The sequence below is a fragment of the Pagrus pagrus genome, assembly GCF_965226575.1.
Source record: "Pagrus pagrus genome assembly, chromosome: 1".
Taxonomy (NCBI): Eukaryota; Metazoa; Chordata; class Actinopteri; order Spariformes; family Sparidae; genus Pagrus; species Pagrus pagrus.
The window spans coordinates 15,815,350-15,837,684 of NC_140185.1; the positions used below are offsets into that span (position 1 = coordinate 15,815,350).

At 39.4% G+C, this 22,335-nt stretch overlaps 2 protein-coding genes across 2 annotated transcripts; one reads left to right on the top strand and one right to left on the bottom strand.

Annotated features, from left to right (window-relative positions):
• Positions 1-283: 283 nt before the first annotated feature.
• On the top strand, positions 284-2,708 carry csrp3 (cysteine and glycine-rich protein 3 (cardiac LIM protein); the record flags this gene model as incomplete). The annotated part of the gene is made up of 5 exons (XM_084364261.1): positions 284-395; positions 1,610-1,781; positions 2,058-2,187; positions 2,374-2,467; positions 2,553-2,708. The coding sequence occupies 5 exons, from the start codon at positions 284-286 to the stop codon at positions 2,624-2,626; spliced, it is 582 nt and encodes a 193-aa protein (XP_084220387.1). The 3' UTR covers positions 2,627-2,708.
• Positions 2,709-4,154: 1,446 nt separating this feature from the next.
• zdhhc13 (zDHHC palmitoyltransferase 13) lies at positions 4,155-15,522 on the bottom strand. The gene is made up of 17 exons (XM_084368391.1): positions 15,426-15,522; positions 13,166-13,350; positions 11,723-11,845; positions 11,015-11,092; positions 10,489-10,633; positions 10,309-10,373; positions 9,010-9,172; positions 8,407-8,532; positions 8,170-8,303; positions 7,945-8,047; positions 7,424-7,546; positions 7,264-7,326; positions 7,079-7,172; positions 6,827-6,910; positions 6,576-6,733; positions 5,986-6,083; positions 4,155-4,758 (listed from the first exon to the last, which is right to left on the bottom strand). The coding sequence occupies exons 1-17, from the start codon at positions 15,447-15,449 to the stop codon at positions 4,620-4,622; spliced, it is 1,905 nt and encodes a 634-aa protein (XP_084224517.1). The 5' UTR covers positions 15,450-15,522; the 3' UTR covers positions 4,155-4,619.
• Positions 15,523-22,335: the final 6,813 nt, after the last annotated feature.

The following is a 22,335-nucleotide window of genomic DNA, read 5'->3' on the forward strand; positions in this document are numbered from 1 at the left end:
AGTCAACATTTGCAGTTATTCTCAGTTTTACATCATTGTAAACTGGATATATATGAGGTTTGGCAAGCAATATAAAGGCAGCATGTTGCAGGGGAATAATTAAAGACATTTCCCAAAAACAACTCATGCAGCTGAGAAAAAAATGTTCCAATTAATTGTTCATTAGACTCTAAATATCTATTATGGGTGTAATCTTTTACATTTGAGTCAGTACTCTATAGACTGATTAAAGTTAAGTAGTTGATTAGTTGCACTTCTGAGTTTGTTTATCTGTTTCTCTAAGATGCCAAACTGGGGAGGAGGTGCCAAGTGTGCAGCCTGTGAGAAGACGGTGTACCATGCAGAGGAGATCCAGTGTAACGGGAGGAGCTTCCACAAGACCTGTTTCATCTGCAGTGAGCAGGCCGCTTCTTTCTTCTCTTCACTGGTCCAACAGGGAGCGTGTCAGGGTGGATGAGCAGAATCACACTCCTGACATAGTTTACACTCCATGTTTCATCGTGTCTTTACTCTTTTCAGCTGTCGTGTTGACACATTAATTGCTGTCCATGAGAGCTGAGGCTGAATATTTTGTGTTCTAAGTGTGCTCATTTATATTGTTTCTTCCCTTCCCATCTGTAATTTACTCCATTTCTGTCTTTTTGATTTATTTTTATTTTTCCTTCTGTTTTTTCCTCTTTTCTTCCTGTTATTCCCTACTTCTTCCTTTCTCTTACTTCTCTCTTTGTTTTTTCTTGCTCATGCTTTTTACCATATATTTTTACTTCTTTTTCTTTGGACTTCTTTTTGCTTTTTCCCTTTTTCCTTTATTTCCTCCTTCTTTTCTTACTTGCTTCGTTTCTTGCGTGTCTCCTTCCTTCATTACTTTCTTCCTTGAATCTCTCCCACCTCAATCTTTTCCTTCTTCCTTGCATCATTCCTATCTTTCTTGCTACTTTTCCTATCCGTCTTTCTTGCCTCATTTCATCTTAATTTCAACTCTGTTTCTATATTCGTGTCGCTTTTTCTAATCTTTATACTTTTCCTGTTAGCCAGCATTCTCTCATCAATCGCTCACTTTTACGCCATAAAATGCCCTTTTCTCATGTAACATATTCTAGCAAATGAATCGCAGCTCTCTGGCTTGTTGCGGCCCAGCAGAGCTCTCCCTTCTCTTATTGTTTTTTGGCCGGACGTCCTGACCTGAATGTCAGTTGCGGTCCTGTTGTGATACAGCCAATCTAGGCCTAATCCAGGGACTCAGATTGGACACCTCATATGTGTTTACTGTTCTCTACACAAACACAAACACTCTCCAGTTGGTTGGACGTGAGTCTGTGTGACTGCTGGATTGTTCCAGCGGGAGCTCTGAAAGGTCTGCGATAAGCTCATCCATCTGCTAAGTGTTCATCTTTACTCAAACATTCATCCAACACTCTCCTCCTCTCCTATAAATAGTAAACACAAGACATCTGGCTCTGTGTAATGCCACTGTTGACTGATAAAACAAGTTAGGTGGGAGCTTTATTTAACCTCCATTACTCCACCACGACACTGGACAATCTGAAACCATTTCACACAGCCAAGCATAACTGGTTGAAATGTTCTAAATATTTGTGTTTTCACACAGTGAGCTGCAGAAAAGGGCTGGACAGCACCACGGTCGCAGCGCACGAGTCTGAGATTTACTGCAAGTCCTGTTATGGCAAGAAATATGGTCCAAAAGGCTACGGATATGGGCAAGGAGCTGGAGCTCTGAGCTCTGATCCTCCTGGACAGAACGTAGACCTGCAGCCTCAGAGGTATGTGTTCATTAAAGGGTAATTTCACCCAAATCACATATAAAACATGAGTTGTGTTGAGCAACATAGTAGTTTTGGCTTTGAGGCTCCTTCATCATACCCCTTAATTTTTGGTGATTTGAGAGAACTGACCCTTTAATTGTTGGAAGTTAATTTCACCATACTTCAGCATGAATAAGGTTCCTTTCTGAAACAGATACAGAAACAAGTCTATAACTAATACCAAAACCAATGATCAGAAATATCATCACAGTGTTGTTGTTTTTTTCATTCTAGCTCTAAAGCACAACCAGCTGCTTCAAACTCCACTGCCAATAAGTTTTCCCAGAAGTTTGGAGGTTCAGATCGCTGCCCTCGCTGCTCCAAAGCCGTCTACGCAGCAGAGAAGGTGATGGGAGCAGGGAAGGTAAGGGCCGTCCTTCCAGGGATATTCTGATTCCTCATTGGTTTTTATTTTAATGTAATTTTGTTTATTGTATTGTATTTTTATTTCCACACATTTGAAAATGCACTTTTTTAAAATATTAAGTTGGTGATTATCAATAATTCTGTGTGTGTGTGTCCGTGTGTGTGTGTGTGTGTGTGTGTGTAGCCCTGGCATAAAACCTGTTTTCGCTGCGCCCTGTGTGGTAAAAGTCTGGAGTCGACCACAGTGACAGACAAGGACGGAGAGATTTACTGTAAAGGTACACACACACACACACACACACACAGAAAAAGCACATTAATGTATAAAATTAACTCAACATTGTTTTCTAATTCTCTCTTCAGTCTGCTACGCCAAAAACTTTGGCCCGAAAGGATTTGGACTGGGGAACGAAGCCATGTTGGAGGAACGACAGTGAGCATTCAAACTCAACTCAAACCGCGTCACACGGCAGCTGTTTCAGTGGAGACTTAGCCTTGACCTTTGCACTGGATGGTGTGGACGAGCATATATCAAATAGCAGGGTCGAGCAATATTTTAAGGTCGAGATTATCTTGAAAATTTGGGTAAAATTTTGCTTAATACATAATACTTAATTGTCGATTTTAAGTATGAAATAAAATAATTTTTGAAACCTGAAAATGTATCCTGAAAAGAGTTTGTTACTGAAAAAAATGTTTTTTTATAAACGAAGGGAAAGAGGAAATAGAGAATTTAAATACAATCTGGGGCCCTCAACTAGACTTTTGTACATACAGGAATGAGCTGAACTACTATATCACTGATTTTAGATGCTTTTGTTTGTATTATTAATTATAGTTGATGGTTACAACTGCAAAATGACTCGCCCAACCCTGTTTATGAGTCAATTAACTTATTTCCATCACTGTGACTTCCTGCTGTGACGAGACAATTGCAGTGCCTCATCTTGTTTGAGTTAATTATTAATAGAATTTATTTGCATTCATAAATATTCTGCGCAATAATTAATTAGAGTGATCGAGGCAACAAGCGACTAACAAATGGAATGAGTTGATTTCTCCCAAACAATTATGTGTGAGCAGCCGTGCAGAGCAGGCTGGGATGAGATATTACAGCTGCTAAATTAGAAGAGATGACGACACAGAGGAAATTTTTTTTTTTTTTTAAAAAGGTCTCTCCAACAGAGGATTCTGTTCATTACACTGTTTGTGCCTTTAAGTTATCTATAAAAACCTGCAGACACTTTCATCACAGCGGCTGCTTTAAATCATCAGAAGGATTTCCAGGGGCCGACCAGCACAGAACATTTTTCCGGAGACTAAATGAATGAATAAATGATACGGCATTAATAATCTACACAATGTGACATTGAGATTTCTGTTTTAATTGGCTTTAGCACCCTCCTATTAATTTAATTGTCCATGGTAGTAATGAACTTTTTCATTTTTAGCATATTTATATATTTATTGAGCCATTGATTGATTAATTGATTTATTTTTGATCTTCGCAGCTTCAGTCCGCTTCAATGTGGGGGGTCGTCATAGCAATAGACTCTTTTGACATTACATAATGTCATTTGTCTATTTGATATAATATAAAATTGGGTTAGTGAGGATTTAAAATCAAAAATCAGATTCTCAGGCCTGTTGATACTGACGCATACTACTAATTTGTTTTGAACTTAAGATGGCCGGAGTGCACATCTGTATTTGTGATTATGATTTATCGTAGTTGCCAGTACACGGTGCACATACAGTAAACCCTTACTTTTTTTTTTTACCATAGAAAAAGATTCAAAAATATAACACTTGCTGAACACTATATGGAGGCTTCAGATGTGACTGCCGAGTTGAACAATCTGCACATCTATTAGCCTCACCACAGTGATATTCATGGTTGTACAGTGTTTCTGTTAAACTGTCCACCCCCCCATATGTTGACGCCCACACAGAGCCAGTTAAAAAGACAGGCACAACATTGCTTTATTGAAGTAATATAGTGGTCATTCATTATTAAACACATGCAACTCTTACAAAAGTCATAAAACCAACTGTTATCACGTACAAAGATCCTTTTTTTCCTCAGAACAGATGATACAAAATAGGCTTAATGTGTTCATAAAAAACATCTCAAAACTTCAATTACAATTTAGGCCTTTAAAGGTTTGATTAACCTTACCCAAATTTAAACATTTGTGATTTTCATTTCACTTACATTGGTCAAGTATAAGGCAGCAGCAGTCTGTACAAAGAGCATCCCATTCAAACAATATCTACACAATGCTTTGTGTTTTCCCGACTTCTGATATGGTGGTCTCTCTTCACAAGGAGCCGACCCATTAAAAAAATAAATAAATACACTTTGTGCTTTTGGTCCAGAACCACTGAAAGAGTCTGACCGTTGACCCTGAGTGAGGGGTGGCGGGGAGGTCAGACCATGTCGGTGTGGCCGAACATCGGCTGGTCGCGTCCGGGCGGAAACTGCTGCGTCCAGTCGATGATGGCCGGTTTGAAGAGTCCACAACAACGCAGCTGGAAGAACGACACCAGGTTCTTCACCACGCCCAAACTGCAGAGAGACGGTTGGAGAGGATTCAGGACTTAAACATTTTGACGTAACACAAACACGCCCTTGTGGTGTTGGATATTGTTTTTATTCAACTCTTTTCTTACAGAACCATATCTTCTTTTTTTGATTGTTCTCATGTGTCGGAAAGAAGCAAAATGTGCTTCTTCAAACGGCCCGACGAGGGACAAAAAGTATTCTGAATCTAACTGAATTAAATAAAAAAATTAGAGGATATCAAGAGAGGAACTAAAGGAAACTCAGGACTTTGCTTATACACAAGATCTAGCATTGTTTTCAAGAGCTTTACATTTTGTCCAGTCCTCACCAACATTATTATTCACAACCGCAGTTGCAGCCTCATCTAACCAGATTTCATGCAAAGAAATGAACGCCTGAGGGACCTTACTTCCTGTAAAGCCAACGAACAGTTCAATTCTCAGCAAACAGCAAAGCTAATTCAAACTGAATCATTTCTAACCAGATTCCTCATGTAACTCATTTTGAATCACTGCAACTGATTTGAAGTCGACACTATAAGAGGCTGCATATTAGATCACAGTTCGTCAGATTTAGCCAGTCTGGGCGTCAATAATCACAACAAAGCTAAGATCCTGACAGGACTGAATATTATTTTAGTCACATGTATAATTTAATGCAGAGTTTGACAATGTCTGAGAAGAAGATAATTTTTAATGTTTTTGAAGTTTAGTGTTAAATTAGGCGGGAATATGAAAACGAGCCACTGGATTCATTGTCAGATGCAGGTGCAGGTTTCCAGTTTCCAGTTTCCATTTGCACATCTAGTTGCACTTACACAAACCTCTCAGTAGACAACTGCAAACATCAGCTTACGCATCGTTCAATATGATTTCAGTTCTGATTTTCCATAGAGACTACTATCACATTTGGCACGGTGGTATCAGTAATAAATCAGGGCTAATGTACAAGGAGACGTTCATTAAGGCACCAGACCTTGACTGAGAAGCATAAAGTTCCCCCTGCATCATAATTACAACACAGCCATTAACTAAAGACATCTGTTATCCTCTGTTATTAAATATTGATTAGCAAACTGAAATAAAGAACATGACATTATAAAGCTGCTTTTTATCTATGTTTTAAAAACTGTAGTCAAACTCTAATTTGGATTCCAGAGACAATAAGACCAGATTAAGAAACTAATTTAGCACATATTCAGAAGTAGCGAACACACTGATGTCAACTCACTTGTATGGATTCTGTCTCAGGGAGACGGATTGTCTGAGTTTCCTCTGGTGGAATGTCAGGCTCGTCCTCTCTGCTGTGGTCAGTCCCAGGAAGGCAATCTGCTCCGACACAAAGGAAACGCATCCGTCACCACATGTACAGAGAAGACACCCATTGTGTGTATAAACGCATCAGAGCGGTCGACTGCAAACACACGGAGATTTCATGCAGTGGCTCAACAGGTTTGGCCTTTCCTGCCACTTCAACCCAACTCTCACGGAAGATAAGTTGGTGTATTTCCATTTAATTTGACAGTAAAGGATACTGGGGAAAAAATACTGAGAGAATCACTGATCCTGGTTTTGATTCTAATAATTGATACTGAAAGCTCATTTTGATCGGTTTTCAATTTAGAATTTGGTTTTATATTGTTTTACATTAGCAGAAATATATATATATATATATATATATATATATATATATATAAAATAAATATGAAATATAACACACACACACAAATCTATTACATTTATGAAGACAATTAGATAATTCTAGTTAAGATTATTCTGAGGTTTCTCTTCATTCGGAGTATGGTTTTAGCAGCGAGTCACCTGGTAGAGCTGTATCACCAGGACCGAGCCGGACCAGCAGGTGTGATAGAAGGCCAGCAGGAAGATGCTGAGCAGCCACGGAGAGCAGCTGACCAGGCCGGAGACCACTCCCCACAGGCCCTGATCCTCATAATGCAGCACACAGTGAGTCCTCCAGTCTGAAAAACACGCAAAGCCCAAGCATTTGCGTCCTGTGTAAATTTAAAACTGTGCCAGATGCTGTTATTAGACCGTTATGTTGAGTCACTCACATATGAGACAACCGTAGAACATCCAGGCTCCCATCATCATGAGGGAGAACAGAAAGAGGACGAAATAGTGGTGGTTCCTCGCACCTGGAAGACGACAAATGTGTTGATGAGAGAACATCTTCAACTGAGCTTCCTACATCTTTTAATTTAATTACTATATGACAAGTTTGAGGATTGGTGGAAGTACGTGCTCTCCAACTACAAAGTGGTTTCACATGATACTGATTTTCTGGCTGTCACAATCTGTCGTACCGATGCAGCCGTTGGTCCAGACGGAGTGGTGGTCCTGCTTCGCCACACAAGCATCACAGGAGAAGCAGTGGTTCGTTCTCATTGGCTTCTTTGCCTGTGAACAAAGCAGTTTAAAACAACATGGGTTGTCATTGTGTTTGTGGAACAGTGCAGTCAAGCATAACAGTCTTGTGTTTAAAGCTCACCATGCAAGAAGTGCAGAATATTCTGGGGTCCAGACAGCCGGCTTCAGCCAACACCAACACATTCTGACAACACAAACAAACAAAACGTCGCTCATTTATGTATAAAACATTAACGCGTAAGATAATATTACTTGGTGACTAACTTTTAAGGCAATCCCACCATTTTCTTTTCTTCTTCAGTTGCCTTGACGAAGCCTGGGTCGGTCCTGCAGGTGCGGAAGTAGTAGTAAAGCAGAGCAGTGGCATTCAGAGTGAACACGACCTGAACTGTGGCGCTGGGTCCATGTGGAGTTAAAGGTTAAGAAACTCTTCCTTTATGAGCTTGATCAGAATATCAAACATGAGAAAAAAACTGAAGGAGGGAATACTTCAGTGTACTTAAATACAGCAGTGTTTGCTCAGCGCCCATATCTCTTTATTATTTCCTGTTTCTCGAATAGTGGTGCATTAATCTGATACACACATCCTACATTTCCAAGAATACCTTTAAAACAAATCCCAAAAGGCATACACCTGTCTTAACTGAATTACAAATGCAAATATGACTTGAAATATAGCAGGCTAACCAAATGCTCAGTTCCTGAATGCCAAAATGTAATTAAAATGCAAAAACAAGCCCTGAACATCACACATAACTGTCTTGTAACTGCTTTACAGTGCTGTTTCCTTTGACTAAAGGATATCTGGAAGGAACCAGAGGCACCAGGTGACGAGCATCCAGAAGATTGAGGCCATGAGAGTCGTAGCGGGTAGGAGAGACTGAAAGGCTGGACCTGGGAAGTTCCTGTTTAGACACAAACATTTCTTATTAGATTACAAACAAGCAGTTTCATGCAACATATAGATGGAGCACATGAGCAAAATGTGGGTTGTTCACTCTTTCTACAGTTACATTTAAGCTCTCACCTTGAGGCCACATTGATCACACCTATCACACAGGCAAGCAGGATCCCCTTGAGCAGCCAGGACTCTGAGTTCATATCGACTATGGCGCCTACACTTCCAAGCATGGCAGTGCAGAGCAAAAACTGTAGAAAGACCTGTAAATGAAAATAAGATGGTGTTTCTAGAGGTTACTGTTTTTTTAATGTGTGACCAGATTTTTTTATGTCGGCCTTTGTGTGGTCTGAAGTGTCTGTGTACCCTGTATCTGTTGACGATCCGCACGCAGCGCGAGTTGGAGCGAATCCTCTCCTGTTTGACGTGGTTGAGCATGTGGATGAGCAGCGGGCTGTGCACTTGGTGAGCCAAGTCGATGGGCGTGTGACCCTGAAGAAGAAGCATCAATACATCACAAAGACGGGTATGATTACTGATTCAATTCAAAATGTAAGATGATAACAACTGTTCATAAATGTTTTTAAAACATTGACTGAATTTAAAACATTGAGGACATGAAAAGTGAAGACCAAACAGCGACATATGTTCATATTTTTGGGGCCCTTTCAGTCTATCTGAGTCTGTGATTCACCCCAACTGTCAAAACTGTGAAATAAAACAAATATTTTTGAGATAATTAAAATAATTCCAGGTATTTTAAGTAAAAGTAGAACAACTAAGAATCCTTATGTCTCTTTAACATTTTGCACTCTGCATGGATTCACTGTTGATGCCAGATGGTCAAACAACAGATATGACTGATATAAGCTGGTAACTAGTGGGACGTGTTACTCACAGTCTGACAGCAGACTGAAACCAACACTATTTGACATCTTGCTTTTGCAGTGTTAGTTTTGTGAAGCTCACATTGATGTTTTCTGCGTCCACGCTGGCCCCGGCCTCCAGCAGGATGTGGGCGGCTTCTACATTTCCTGCCAGCACGGCACAGTGCAGCGGAGTGTTCCTGTTCACTTTGTCCACAGCACTGACAGAGGCATTATTTTTGATTAAGAAGTTTGTGGGTTCAGGTCTGGAACAGAAGAGCAACGTGTCGATTATTTTTCCAACATCATCTCTAGACAGTAATGTGAGGAGGTCGTGAACTGACTTCAAGCTTGTATTTGATACTTATCAGTCTACAGACTCTGCACAATTATTTCTTATATTTTTGGCAGTTTGACAGATGCACAAAAACATTTAAGAAAGCTGTGAGGCAGGAAGTTTTTTTCACACATCATGCACATCTTTTCTAATGTGCATAGGCTTTTCATAAAGTTTACAAACTGTATTTTAAATGCTTATTAAAAAACCCTTTTTTCTAATCAAGGCAAAGAAGAACTTGAAAGATGTATCCCAGCAAAAAAAGCAAAGCACCAATGTTTGTAAAAGGTGGAGTCAGTCATTCTGGAGAAAGATTGTTGATATTTGAACTCAACAGCCAAACATATGCATTCCTCCTTTAGTGCTCCTTCAGATGCTCCGCAGGCCAAATTCATGGACACCCATTGCCAAGGCAACAACACCAACAACTGGGCTCGCTGACCAAATGATTAATATGGTGGAATCCAGAGCGACTGCCGGCCAAGAGTTAGTAAGCCTTGATATGTTTTGTTACACAGGCGAAGAAGTGCAAGTCCAAAGGAAAGAAGGTGAGGTCTGCCATAGCAAGTAAAATATCTTAATACCAAGTTGGCAGGTAACATCTCAGATATTGTGTGAGGACGTGGATGAGGGAGTGTACACGCACATCCAAACCAAAACGAGCAGATGCTGAGCTGAAAGTGAGCAAAACATGACACAAAAAGCCAGCTCGCACACTGCAAGGCTCATATATTTACATAATTAATACACCAAAGCAATTCAAGCAAGACTAAAGACTTCTTCCTCTGCTGGCTACTGTAGATGGCATTGTGCAGTGTCAGGGTGTAGGTGGTTTCCCTGTTGTGGATTGGCTGGAATATTGTGTGTGGCTCTGTCGAAGCCAATTTGTTTGTTTCCCATTTACAGAGTCAGGGCTGAGCAGGGTGTGAGGAAATATTTACTGAATTTGACAAAAAAATGGGCAGACAACATCTACAAATAGAAAATGCATCACAGACATGACCTCCAATCACAGCATCTATATTCATTCAATATAATATTTATGCATTTACATAATTTACTAACCCAATAATCTTTTGGGCTGCTAACATCAGTGGTGTCTGTCCGTTACAGTCAGGCCCATCGACTTCCTGCAGGCAGACAGGCAAATGAGAGGATTACAAATCAAGATAAAAAGATAAGTAAAATAAGCATGAACCCAGTGAAAAAGACCTCTACAGATATGAAGTTATTGTGGGGTCTGACCTGTCCCTTAGCCATAAGATAAGCTGCTATGGCCATGTGCTGGAAGAGGATGGCAAGGTGGAGAGCACGGTAGCCTTCTCCGTCTGCGACGGTAGGATCTGCTCCGTATCTCATCAGCTGGATCACCATGGGGAGGTGCCCCTGCCTCATCGTGGACAAAAGCCAAAGACAGATTTTGAAAAAAAAGTACTAAACTATGTTTTAAAACATATAACCTTGCAGAAAGGACAAACAGATCCGTGATGTAACTGCCACAGCTGAGTTTCTCTTTACATCACTTGTAACTTGTGGGTTAATGCCCATGTATTTATTTGTCTTTACTGTACTTTTTATGCAAATATGATGACAAAATACCTGCTCATTTATGACAAATGGTTATAATGGCAGCCTTGAGAGGCTGAAAATAAAGTATTTTTTTGTTTCTACCTTTCCTTTGACATTTCACATTGATAAATGTTATGTAAAAAAAAAATAATAATCACAAAGCAAACTCTAGCAACAAAACACTTTAAGGTCATTCAGTCACCTTATGGCCCAGTGAAGAGGAGTGGAGCTCAGATCTCCTCCAAGCTGATCAACTATCGCCCCTTTAGAAATATAATACCTGAGAGGAAACAGCAGGGAAGATACGGAGAACAAATGAGTGTCAACCTTGTTGGAGCTTGTTGTATTTCGTTTCAGTGGTTTCTATTTCTTTTCTGGATGTTGCTTGTGATGCTGTCTGTTACTGCTCAAAGCACTGTGCAATATCTAAGATGCCTCTGACACTGAAAAGTCCCTGAGGAAGGACTGACTGTACTGAAGCTGTTTGTTTTTAATATGAAGTTCAGCTGACAGCAGCAGCACCAATCCATCAACTCTAACTCTACTTTGGTTGACGTAACTCTAAATTTGTGTTATTTATGTTAACTTACAGTAGTATTTCAATACATTTTTATGCATAATGGCCATGTTTTTAACAATTCATTGATATACGGTACAGTGTTTTACCTAATTTCACCTAATCTAACCAATCAAAATCTACGAATGATCTCCAGAACTTCATGGGAGGATATTCCACAGTCTCCCAACTCTACGTCAGCCTAAGGTATTACAATGGACTACTACTCAGAACAGACCGCCTATTTGTTTAAAATGGTGAGTTGCCTGCAGTGGAATGTTAATACAACAGGTTCTTCATGTCTCTCTGGTGAGTCAGATGCGACGAGACTTAAGTGATAAGTGCTGCTCTTACTTCACCAGCTCTAAGCGGTTGTTGATGGCCGCCCAGTGCAGCATAGTGACGTTCTCTTTGTCCGGCTGCCTGACGTCATATCCTGCTTCCACCAGCTCCTTACAACGCTCAAGGATGCCGAACCTGACAGTATGACACGGCGAAAGCACTTAATGAACACATCAACAATAATAACCATCAGGCCGATGCTTTGTGTTGTACAGCAGAGGTGTGGAAATTTTCCTATTCTAAGACGCATCGCGATGAGGAAGATTCTGCGTCGATGTAGTGGCACATCATAATCAGGAGTTTGCGGACAACCATATTTTAGTAGTATATTCCAGCACACTTGTAAAGCACTGCAGACGGATTTATGTTTTTTTGTTTTTTTTACTGAGATTGGTCACACCGATACTGCTTTTTGAAAGATGCAGTTTTATATTGTAGACTGTTTTAATCTGACTTTTGAAAGGACTTTCTAAATAAAAAGGGAGTTTGGATTTATCTTACTGCTTGTTTTAATTGATGAAAAAGTAGTCTGTGCAGTAGAAGATTAACAATGTGATACACTGACATGCATCAAGTTGCATCAAGGTTCATTGTGCACTCTAATCATTGACAGGTGAATTGTGATCAAATCGTGAGGCCAGTGAAGACTCACACCTCTGTTGTACAGTGCTAAAAAAAATAAGATACAGCACCCTCAATACAATGATCAAAACTACAGCTAAAGCAAGAAAGAACTACTATCTACTGTGCGCTTAAGTAGAAAACCAAGTCCATTTAATCTTATTTTCAGTCTGCGTGGAAAGAGTGAGCCCATGGTTCCCACTATACTGACAGAGCGATGAATAGACGGATAGGAGTGGCTCTGCAGATTCTTTTCTTTTATTTACCGTCTATAAAGAAGAGTGACCTTCGCTCGGCTCCTCCTGAACTCACTGATCAGTTAGCAAAAGCCGCTCGTAGCTCAGTTACCTTCAAGTGCTGCTGTGTACAATAACTGCTTTGTGAAGCCAACTTTTTTCTTTACGGTTTTCTTTCTAAATTGCTTTTAAACTGGACAAAAAAAATTAATCATCACCCTCTGACTGCTGATTAAACACAGAGCACTCAAAGCGTTTGTACATTCCTTGAGTTTCGTCGTGCAACTCCTGTGCAAATATATTAATCAAATACTGCCAGAAATTCACAGTTGAGAGTCAAGGTGTGTAGTTACTTCTGTGCTCTATAGAATTATAGTAATATATTTGAAATGTATATCTTCTTACCCGTGTGAAAATACTGTATAGACACCAGGCGAAAAACATTTTTAAAAAGACTTTTAGTACAAAACACCTACAAAAACAGAAACTATCATTTGAGAACCTGGAGTTAAGTTAAAATTTGAGATTGTCTTATTCTACAGTCTGACACGTTTTTAATCCTTTCCAGTCGGATACAGATCTCAAGTGTATTACTTACTGTGTTGCCTTCACTATATCCCAACTGCTGCTGTCGTCCATGTGCGACCGTTTCTTCGGCTGCTGACTGAGGTTCATCGTCTGATCCGGGCTTTTGCCGAACTGTCCGTGAAAGCCTGTCATGAAGGGGTGCGCCGCTCTCGGCCCGTGACTGTGAGAGTGGCCTCCATGTCCGTGGTGACATCCCTGCAACACATGGACACAAAGGAAACACACATTTAGTTCAAAATGGTCCATTAGGAATCCTTAAATTGGCAGAGAAGAGGAGCTCAGAGTCCTGGGGCCTGAAAGGCATGAAAGCTGGTTTAGTGATCTGAGAAGAATAATGAATTTATTTGAGGAAGCATGAGGAAAAGCAACACTGCAGCAACAAGCCCGGCCAAAAACCCTGACTGTATGTTTTCCTCCATCTTTCCCTTCTCATTTCCTGCCATCTCTCACCTGTCTGTTATCTAATGAAGACTAAAATACCCAAAATACTTGCACGCACGCATCAACTCCAGGCGGCCAGTTATTTAAAATCTTAAACTATTAAGATTCTGTTTGAAAAAACTTTATTCTAAGACCATCACATACACAGTAAGTCACTGTCTTCTGTCTCTTTCCCCAAGAAACTGTATAAAATGCCCATTGGGTTTTCAAACAGCTGGTATAAGATTATCAAATTCTTCTGCAGCAAAACAATGTCAGGTCTGAATAGTCCACATTCTCAGTATTTTCCTCACTCACTGTGGTGACCCAGCTGTTCTCAGGTGAAGTGCATTTTGTATTTGTAAGGTGTCCTTTGTAAAATAGCTGTCAATGAGGTAAATATTGAACACTTTCAATAACAACAAACAGCTAGAAATTGAGAATGAGCTGCAGGGTTAGGCAATGTGACAATATCTTGAAGTGATATTATGTACTGTCAAATGACATATAGATATAAGCCATATTTTCTGTTTGATACATTGTAAATCAGAGGCTGATCGCTATATTGGTCAACCATTATTATCAGCTGATATTGGCCTGTTACAGATATATCAGTGTTGTGTGTATGTTGTCTGAAATGCGCTGATATGTCATTTAGACAATGAAGTTTAATGTTAAACTGTAAAATATCCTACATCCATTACATGTCTTTGTCACATTTGAGGCATCACTGCCAAACGTGTGCATATCAGCCAACATGTCGACTTCAGGTCACTCTAAATGACACATTTATACAATACTGATGCCGTCTCCATGGGCTTGGGGTCAATGTGATGGCATTATTCACTTTTTCTGACATTTTATAGACAAAATAATCGATTAATACAAAAACAGACAGATAAACTGAGAATAAACATAATCGTTACTTGCAGTACTAACAAAATTATATACAGGCCTGCTGCTGATCCATTTCCCCTTTTCCAAAGAGCTGACTGTGATAAACATTTCACAATCATTTAGGGATATAAAGAGAAATACTTAATAGTTGGAGGAGCTGCTCATTTCAATGGAGTTTTTCCTGCCAAGGATGTGAATTAATGGGTTAATTTAGTATTTTGGGATGTACTGCTCCTTTAGCACCTGGCTGCTATCTTTAATCCTCTGTGGTGGATCTTCTGGATGTTGTGTTATTTCCTATCAGTCTGGCTGTTGATGCTGGTTATGACAGGTTGCTTATTTAATAACATATGGCAAAAGCCAACTGTCTGACTGCAATGCTAAACTATAAACACATGTGGATTTGGATGAACACGACACATGTTGCTGACGACTCTGGTTCAGGAAACAGCAACCGCAACCGTTAAGCTGTGATAGAGGATTAACTATCGTTTCGTTATAATAGGCGAAGATAAGGAAGGTAACCGCGCGGTGACAGGGTTAAACACACGTTGGCTGTCAACGTATCGTCATGTCAATCACACTAATCAAACAGACTCTCCCTGACGTGGACGTCCATACCTTTACAGGAATATAACTAGCTGAATCTGACCGCTGAGGCTGAGGAGAGATTAGCTAGCTCGTAGTTTCACATCAGGTAACTAGCAGCGGGCTAGCTACGCCCACAGAAGCTAGCAGACCTCCTGACAGTTGATCAGCCCGTGTCGATCACTGAGGACAGGTTATTCCGCTTTAACCGACGGGCTAATATTTAACATTAAGCTAGCTAGTTAATGCTAACAACGTGCTATGATAACAGCAGGGAAAACTACGTCAGCCAGGTCTACGCCAGATGAACCGGTAACCTCACAGCACAGGCGACAGAAGAAGCTAATAAACATAGACGGACTTACACCATCGTCTTCGTTCCAGTCCATCTTGTTGTGAAGGAACGAAGCGAAAGTTCCTGCAGCTGGACGGGCCAGAATCAACGTACTACTTCCGCTGTGGGATTTTCAGAATAAAGGTATTTGATGGTGAAATTGCAGGAAGATGTGCTCATACATTATTCAGTACCTAATTAAAGACCCATAGAGATGCCTACATAATGCAGAGGCCTTTGGCACAGCTAGTGAATACATTTTTTTTTTCGCAGGCATGGGCAAATTTAATCTGTTAGGTGGTCTCAGGGCAAAAATTAGCCAGTGACACCATTTTAATCTTTTGTTCCTCTCATTCATGGCCATGGATGCAGGGACTAAGAGTGCTGTAACAGGCTATAACATATGCCGAATTTACAGGAAGTTTCTCCATACTTAACAACTCACAAATTGAGTCATTTTTTAAGGGAGTCTGGGGACTTTATCTCCCTCTTCACCTCCTTGCTGTTGTTGACGTTGCTGCTTTGACCTATAATATGTTGATGTTCAAGTTTGCCGTCTGCAATAACGATCAGATACATGTTATCCTGCACTTTCAAATTAACACAACTTTCTCTGAAAAGGAAATGTAAATTTGAAAAATCAATGTTAGGTTTTCTTTTAGATGCCAGTATTACCTAAAAGATTTCACTTTAGGTGCTAGTAAATTTGCAGATTGGCAAGTTGCATCAGAGATGATTGATTTGTAAATTAGGCTACTTTATTTCACCTGCAATTACATAAAATAAAAAAACACTGATTCAAAAAATCAGAAATCAGAAAAATGCTGAATATCAAATAGTATACCTACAGTTTAGTACAGTATAAACATACATGTAAATATATGTATGGTTTACTTGTACTTTTGATACCTAAGTACATTTAAATCAGATACTTTAAGACTTTTACTCAAATACTAATCATGTGTGACTTTGATTTTGACAATATATCTTAACTTTTACCCAAGCATGACTTTTGGATACTTTTTACTACACTGCTGGCATATTCCCTGTTTCGGGGTTATTTCATTACACACAAATTTAGAAGGATCATAGTCAGAATTAGGATCAACTTTATTGGCCAAGTATGTGTACACACATGCAAGGGATTCAGGTCATACTGTTTTGAAAGCAGGGTTGTCACATGTGTATGAAGCAATACAAACATGCATCACCTTCACCATAATGCGAGATGGAAGACATCCTTTCACGTTTCATTGTAAATGAAATGTGTTGTCCGTAGTTTCTGCTAATTGTGTCATAACATTTCCAAAACTTTGTAGAGGACCTTCACAAAAGAGTGGGCGCTGTTGTAACATCAGACTGACATCCATGGTTACACTTAATAAGATATCCACTGCCACTTTTGTTATTCAGAAAAATATATACAATTGATGTTTTATTTTGAAGGCGAAAGCATTGAACAGGAAATCTTGTTTCTGGCCATTTCTACTTCCTTGATGCATTTTCCTCTTCCTGAATGTGACTGACTGTTTGACTCCCGCCTACAGGCCTTTTACCGCTTGTGCCTGCATTATTCAACAGTGAAAATATATTTAATAACTCCCCAATGGAAATACATACGCTTTTGATGTTGGAAGCAAAACATGCATATTCAACATGTTGGATTTCAAAATGCCCTGAACTAGTCTGTGAATAAAGACTTTTCATTATAAACATGCTTTGATATCATAAGTGAAAATAAATTGCAGTTTCTCTGTGGAAAATCAGAACTTTAAGATAAAGAATATAAAGATTAGTTGCAGATAATGTCTTCTGGTTGCCCTCTCGTATCTGAAACTCAGACATTAGAGTTAGAAAACATTCCAGCAGTGTCTTTATTTTTTATTTAATGAAACTGAATGCAGCTGAGAGCCATACTTGGACTCAAGAGATTGTTTGTCCATCAATTACAGATGTTATTTAACAAGCAGAGATTTAATCCAAACCTCTTCTTTACACAAGCTTCAAACTGAAATGTATTGTTATAAATATCCACAGTCGTGTTTATCGATGTGACTTGTAATGCAACAGTTACATGACCAGCAGATGAACCGAGGTACAAACAACAATTTTTCCATCCGATGTTGTGTCACAGTCTCAACACATTCAACTCAATGTACAATTAAATGTTAGACCATCACATGCAGTGAAAATCTTGTGTGGCAGTTGTGTTTTGCATCAGTTTTTTTCTGCTTCCACAAGATAAAATCACAGCATGGGTGACTTTTTCTTTTTTTTTTCTTTTTCTTCCACCTCTTGATGAGTGTCCTGAAGCTAAACATGGACCAAGGCCTCAGCTGAAGTGACTGTCACCATGGCGATGGTAGTGAAGAGGCCGTGACCTGTGGACAAACTCAAACATGAACATGGAAACATGAAGTGGAAAGCAGGATGAGACAACTTAGCATCCTCTCTGCTTTACTAAACACAGCTGGACTGTGTTTCCACTAACAGCTGATCTCCTTCTTGTTAGATACTCACATTTTGACTCTGAGATAGTCAGATTGATAAGTTTTGTTTCTTTATGTTGGGTTTTTCCAAATTGGTCAGGAGGCCTTAAAAGGCTTTCAGTAAGCTCTCGTGCCCCGCGTTTATTTACATTTAAGATCAGGAAGAACCTGAATTTTCATGGCGAGTAAGCAGACAGATCATATCTTCACTTCTGTATTAGAAAGAGGTCAAGTGCATTTTAACATGAGAACCAACTGCAAAGTGTCCCATTTTGTAGCTAATTACTGTACAGCTCCTACTGTAGGTATTGCATTATACCAAACGAGTACCTAAAGAGTATGCTTAAGTACAGTACTGAGTTACATTTCATCATTGTACAGCTTACTAAGAACTTTGTCCTCAGCCTGGTCTTGCACTTCAGATTGCGTGGCAGTAGATGGCGCCGTCGTTCAATCCAAAATCAGAAGGACTGCTGTCTGCAGGCTGCAGAGAAGTTAATCGACGCAAGTTCATTCAGTCATTATTGTGGGGTGTAACAAATAAAGAAAGATAATAGATCACAGTGAACATCCAATCCACTGTGTTACCACCCAGTTTTAAGCCTCTTGACCCTCATTTCTGTATCATAAATGACAGAAACTAACGACTGCCTGAAAGCCACTGGTATTGTCTAAAAGAAAATCTGTGCAAAACAGATATAATGCAATGTATTTACAATTCAGCATCTCTGTGCAATTATATTTATATTTTGACATATTACTATGCACCATGTTTATTACAATTATGCATGCAATTGCCCTTCTTTGTCATATTTTTATGTGAAAAGTGAACAGAGTGTATATGCTCTTTTTATCATATTATTGTTTAGTTGCTTTGTCTTGTTTCATTTTTATCCATCATTCAATCACTTTTATTCCTCTGTTTTTGACTCTTGAGCTGTTTAACGAGTGAATTTCCCTGGTGAGGGATAAATAAAGTCTTATCTTATCTTATCTTATCTTATTTTATCTTATCTTAAAAATACTTCAGTTCCAGTGTGTGCTGCCTTCTTTGCATAGTTTCCATAACTTTTCAAAGGAATTCATTCTCAGTGTGACTACCCTTGTTAAATGTATTGTATCTGTACTGTAGTATTATCAGCCATCTCCGTGGATGATCCTGCCCATGGTTTATTATTGGAGTATTATCTGAACACAAGCCATCTTTCCTTTTTCATTAGGACCCTGATCCCACACGCACTTACACCTGGAGGCTGACAGTTACTGTCCGATTGGCTGTCCACTGAGCATCTCCACCTGTGCAGCTGGGGGTTAGGGGCGTTGCTCGAAGGCACCTCAGCAGTGATAATCAAAGCAGGGACAAATGCCGCTTTTTTCATTTCTCGCTGACAACCTTTTTCTAACAAACATAAACAGTTACATCAGTTTAAACAAAACAAAATGGAGGACTTAGTGAAAAAGACCTGATACAGCTACTGTTTTTCATGCTCTTATTGTGTGTGTCGATAGATCAGTCACTTGTATAAAAACACTGCACTATGGTGCTCGATCCCAATATGATTTTCTTGTTGTCTTTTAACAGTTTCTAACAAACTCAACTTTAGTTTTTATGATTGACTGTTTACATAACACAGTGTATCAGTTAGTTTGTGAGTGATTGTTAATTAAATCTTGTCCCATTTTTCAGCGATTTGTTGTTTCTCTTTGTTAAGTCAGCTGAGACTCGCTGTTGATATAAGGTGCACTTAATATTTAATTACAATTACAATTAATATACAGTACATACTGGTGGCACAAAATAAATAACTCATCTGTCAACTGCTGGTTTTATATTGTATTTCATTTGATTTTAATTAGATTTAATGGGAATGTCAGATTTTGACACTTAGAAAACATTTTCCCACTGTGATTATTTTTTCCCCCCCAAATTTCAAAGTAAAATACATTAAATACATGCAGCGTAGCTACTGGAGAGTAGCTCGAGTGCATGTGCCAAGCAGAAGTAACTGTGCTGTCAGGAAGGAAGTCATAAAACTAAAGAGGACGAAGGGTCAAGATAGTTAGCATGAGATGTGAGCATAGAAGCTAAATGAAAAGGAATTACAGTTTTCTTATGAAAGGAAAAAGGAGAATTGCACGTCGGCATCAACACATATTCGACTTTGACTTTTTGGTGTGAGTCAGTATTCTTCACTGGGGTCATAAAAAACGGAGTGATTAAGGAAGTAAGGCCGTCCAAAGAAAACATGTAGAGGATGTGTGTTTCACAGCTGACAGAGCAGCAGAGCAGAGCTGTATGAGTGGACTTTGCTCCCATTAAAGCCTTTGTGGATTTGAATAATACTGGCGTCTTTTGTTCAGATTGGGGTATTTGTACTGATTTTGACAGAACATCATGTTGTACGGTTTTAAAACCTTTTCAGAGCAAAAGTAAAGTAATTTGTCATTAAAAAGGCCTTTTTAAATTTCTGAAAAATTTCTGGCATTATGGAGGTGCATACTTTAATATCTTTGAGTGAGAAATGATCAATTATCTTTACATTGACACAGACCTCCTGTGTCAAGTAGATATAATGTCCTTTTAAATTGATCTCAAAGCGATGTTCATTGATATTTTAAGCTGGATTTATTGATATTTTGCCATTGTGTGGACAGCAAGGTTCCTGTTCCTTGAATTCTTAATTCAATGTCAGAATTCAGCACAAAAGATGTGCAGATGTTTCAACAAAAGTGAGCAATAGTCTTTCAGTTTCATGGTTGAGTCAATCTAATATCGAAAGCAGAAGAATGCTTCGTACATCTATTCCATGAGCCAGGTGCGAAGGTGAAGGACAAATAGACCATGAGTCGCAAGGAAACTTGCAAAAATACACCTATTTGTGTCAGTACAAGAGCTTCATCGAGCAAAACCAATCATACATTGCCAACAGATGCACCAAATGGCTGCCAGAGACGTCCTCAGACCTGCCTCGCTACAAAACCTTCCCAATATTGAATTCCACAAGTCTATCAGTCAAAAATAAAACTACACATACGTTCACAAAACTGTAAACAAGCTCCAGAAGAATTAACATGAGTTAATGTGAGTAATATGGACAATGAAAAAAGTCTCCAATTGATACAGACAGCAACAAATAAAAGTAAAACAGCGATAATGAATGTGGTACAGTACAATGAAAATATCAGGGCAGCAATAATGAGTCATTATAGTACAGGACAAATAACAGCATATGAAAAATAACCCACCGTAATGCTGCCAGATGGTTTGTTACACAGAACCATCTGGGAAGTTGTCCGTGGAAACTGTTTGGAAAAGGTCAAAAATACTTGGCAGGGTATTGGACGAACCATCTGTCTACTGCCGTCTATCATGAGCCAACTTCAGCCAATCAGATCAACGGTTTACCAGCTGGTAAATCGATCTCTTACCAAAGCCAATCAAGAGAAGAGTGAAAACATAGTTTCCATCGAGAAAGCCTTTACTGCCGTTCTTTGTTCTTCTTACGATGAAATAAATTCTCCAGCTCTTATATGACTGATGCTATATATTAGCCACGCTAACCTTTTTTTAGGAACCGCTGTTTTAAAAACCAGCAGTCGCTTCTCTCGCTGGCTGTCACACCTAAGCCATGCCCAACAAATGTGTACTTGGCACTCGCGAATCCAGTTGCCTCGCAAGGTACAGAGAAAAATGTTCTACAAGTTGTCACATTCATCAATTAAATTGGCTAAATAACGTCCGCTTTCTAAATTGGGCTGGAAACACTTAAGTTTGGAAACAAAAGAGAAATAAGCTGAGCTAGCTTTCTCTTCAAATTCAAAAGTCTTCTCCAAAACTACATAGTGCACCTTTAAGCTCTAGTTTAGTCTCAGCTGACTCCTGAGAAAAATGTCTGTCTCTGTGCTGTGCATCGTAGTGTAAAGCCGGTTTGTCAGGGATGTTTTTTGCTAAAGCTAGCTTTCAGCGCTGAGACTGAAAAAGACAAAAAGCTGAAAGCGGGTAAAACACTCCATAGAGCTGAGGAAACAGCAGAGCTGGTTATAATTCTCTGTAAATGTCACCTTTCACATTACATAGTGATTAGATTCATTGTTAATATGAGTGCAGGTTTAAGACGAGGAGCCTCAATTCTGTTTCCCTTCAGAGACAAAAATTGAAGGATTTGTAATTTTTCAAAAAGGATCATCGTTACTTGAGAACACATCTCATCCTGAACCTGACACCAGACTGTTTTCTCCTAATGAGAGTGAATAAATCATCAATATGCTGAGCAACCTGCTGTGTTCACGCTGAGCTTTGCTCAGGCTCTCCAGAGATACTTGCAGATATGAAAGTGAGAAGACCCCAGCTGATGGAAGTTAATTATGGTAATAAAGTGTGGTGGCCGGTGGGACTGAACGTTGCAGCTCTCTCTGTTGTGGCTGTTGGACTCATAAAACAAACGAGGGAGA

Excerpts from the sequence above, each read along its gene's own strand:
- zdhhc13 (XM_084368391.1), bottom strand. The coding sequence starts at position 15,449 with ATGGACTGGAACGAAGACGATGGT. Across the intron at positions 10,374-10,488 it reads ATCTTATGGCTAAGGGACAG|GAAGTCGATGGGCCTGACTG; the intron begins GTCAGACCCCAC and ends GTCTGCCTGCAG. Across the intron at positions 7,327-7,423 it reads CTGAAGAAGAAAAGAAAATG|AATGTGTTGGTGTTGGCTGA; the intron begins GTGGGATTGCCT and ends TTGTGTTGTCAG.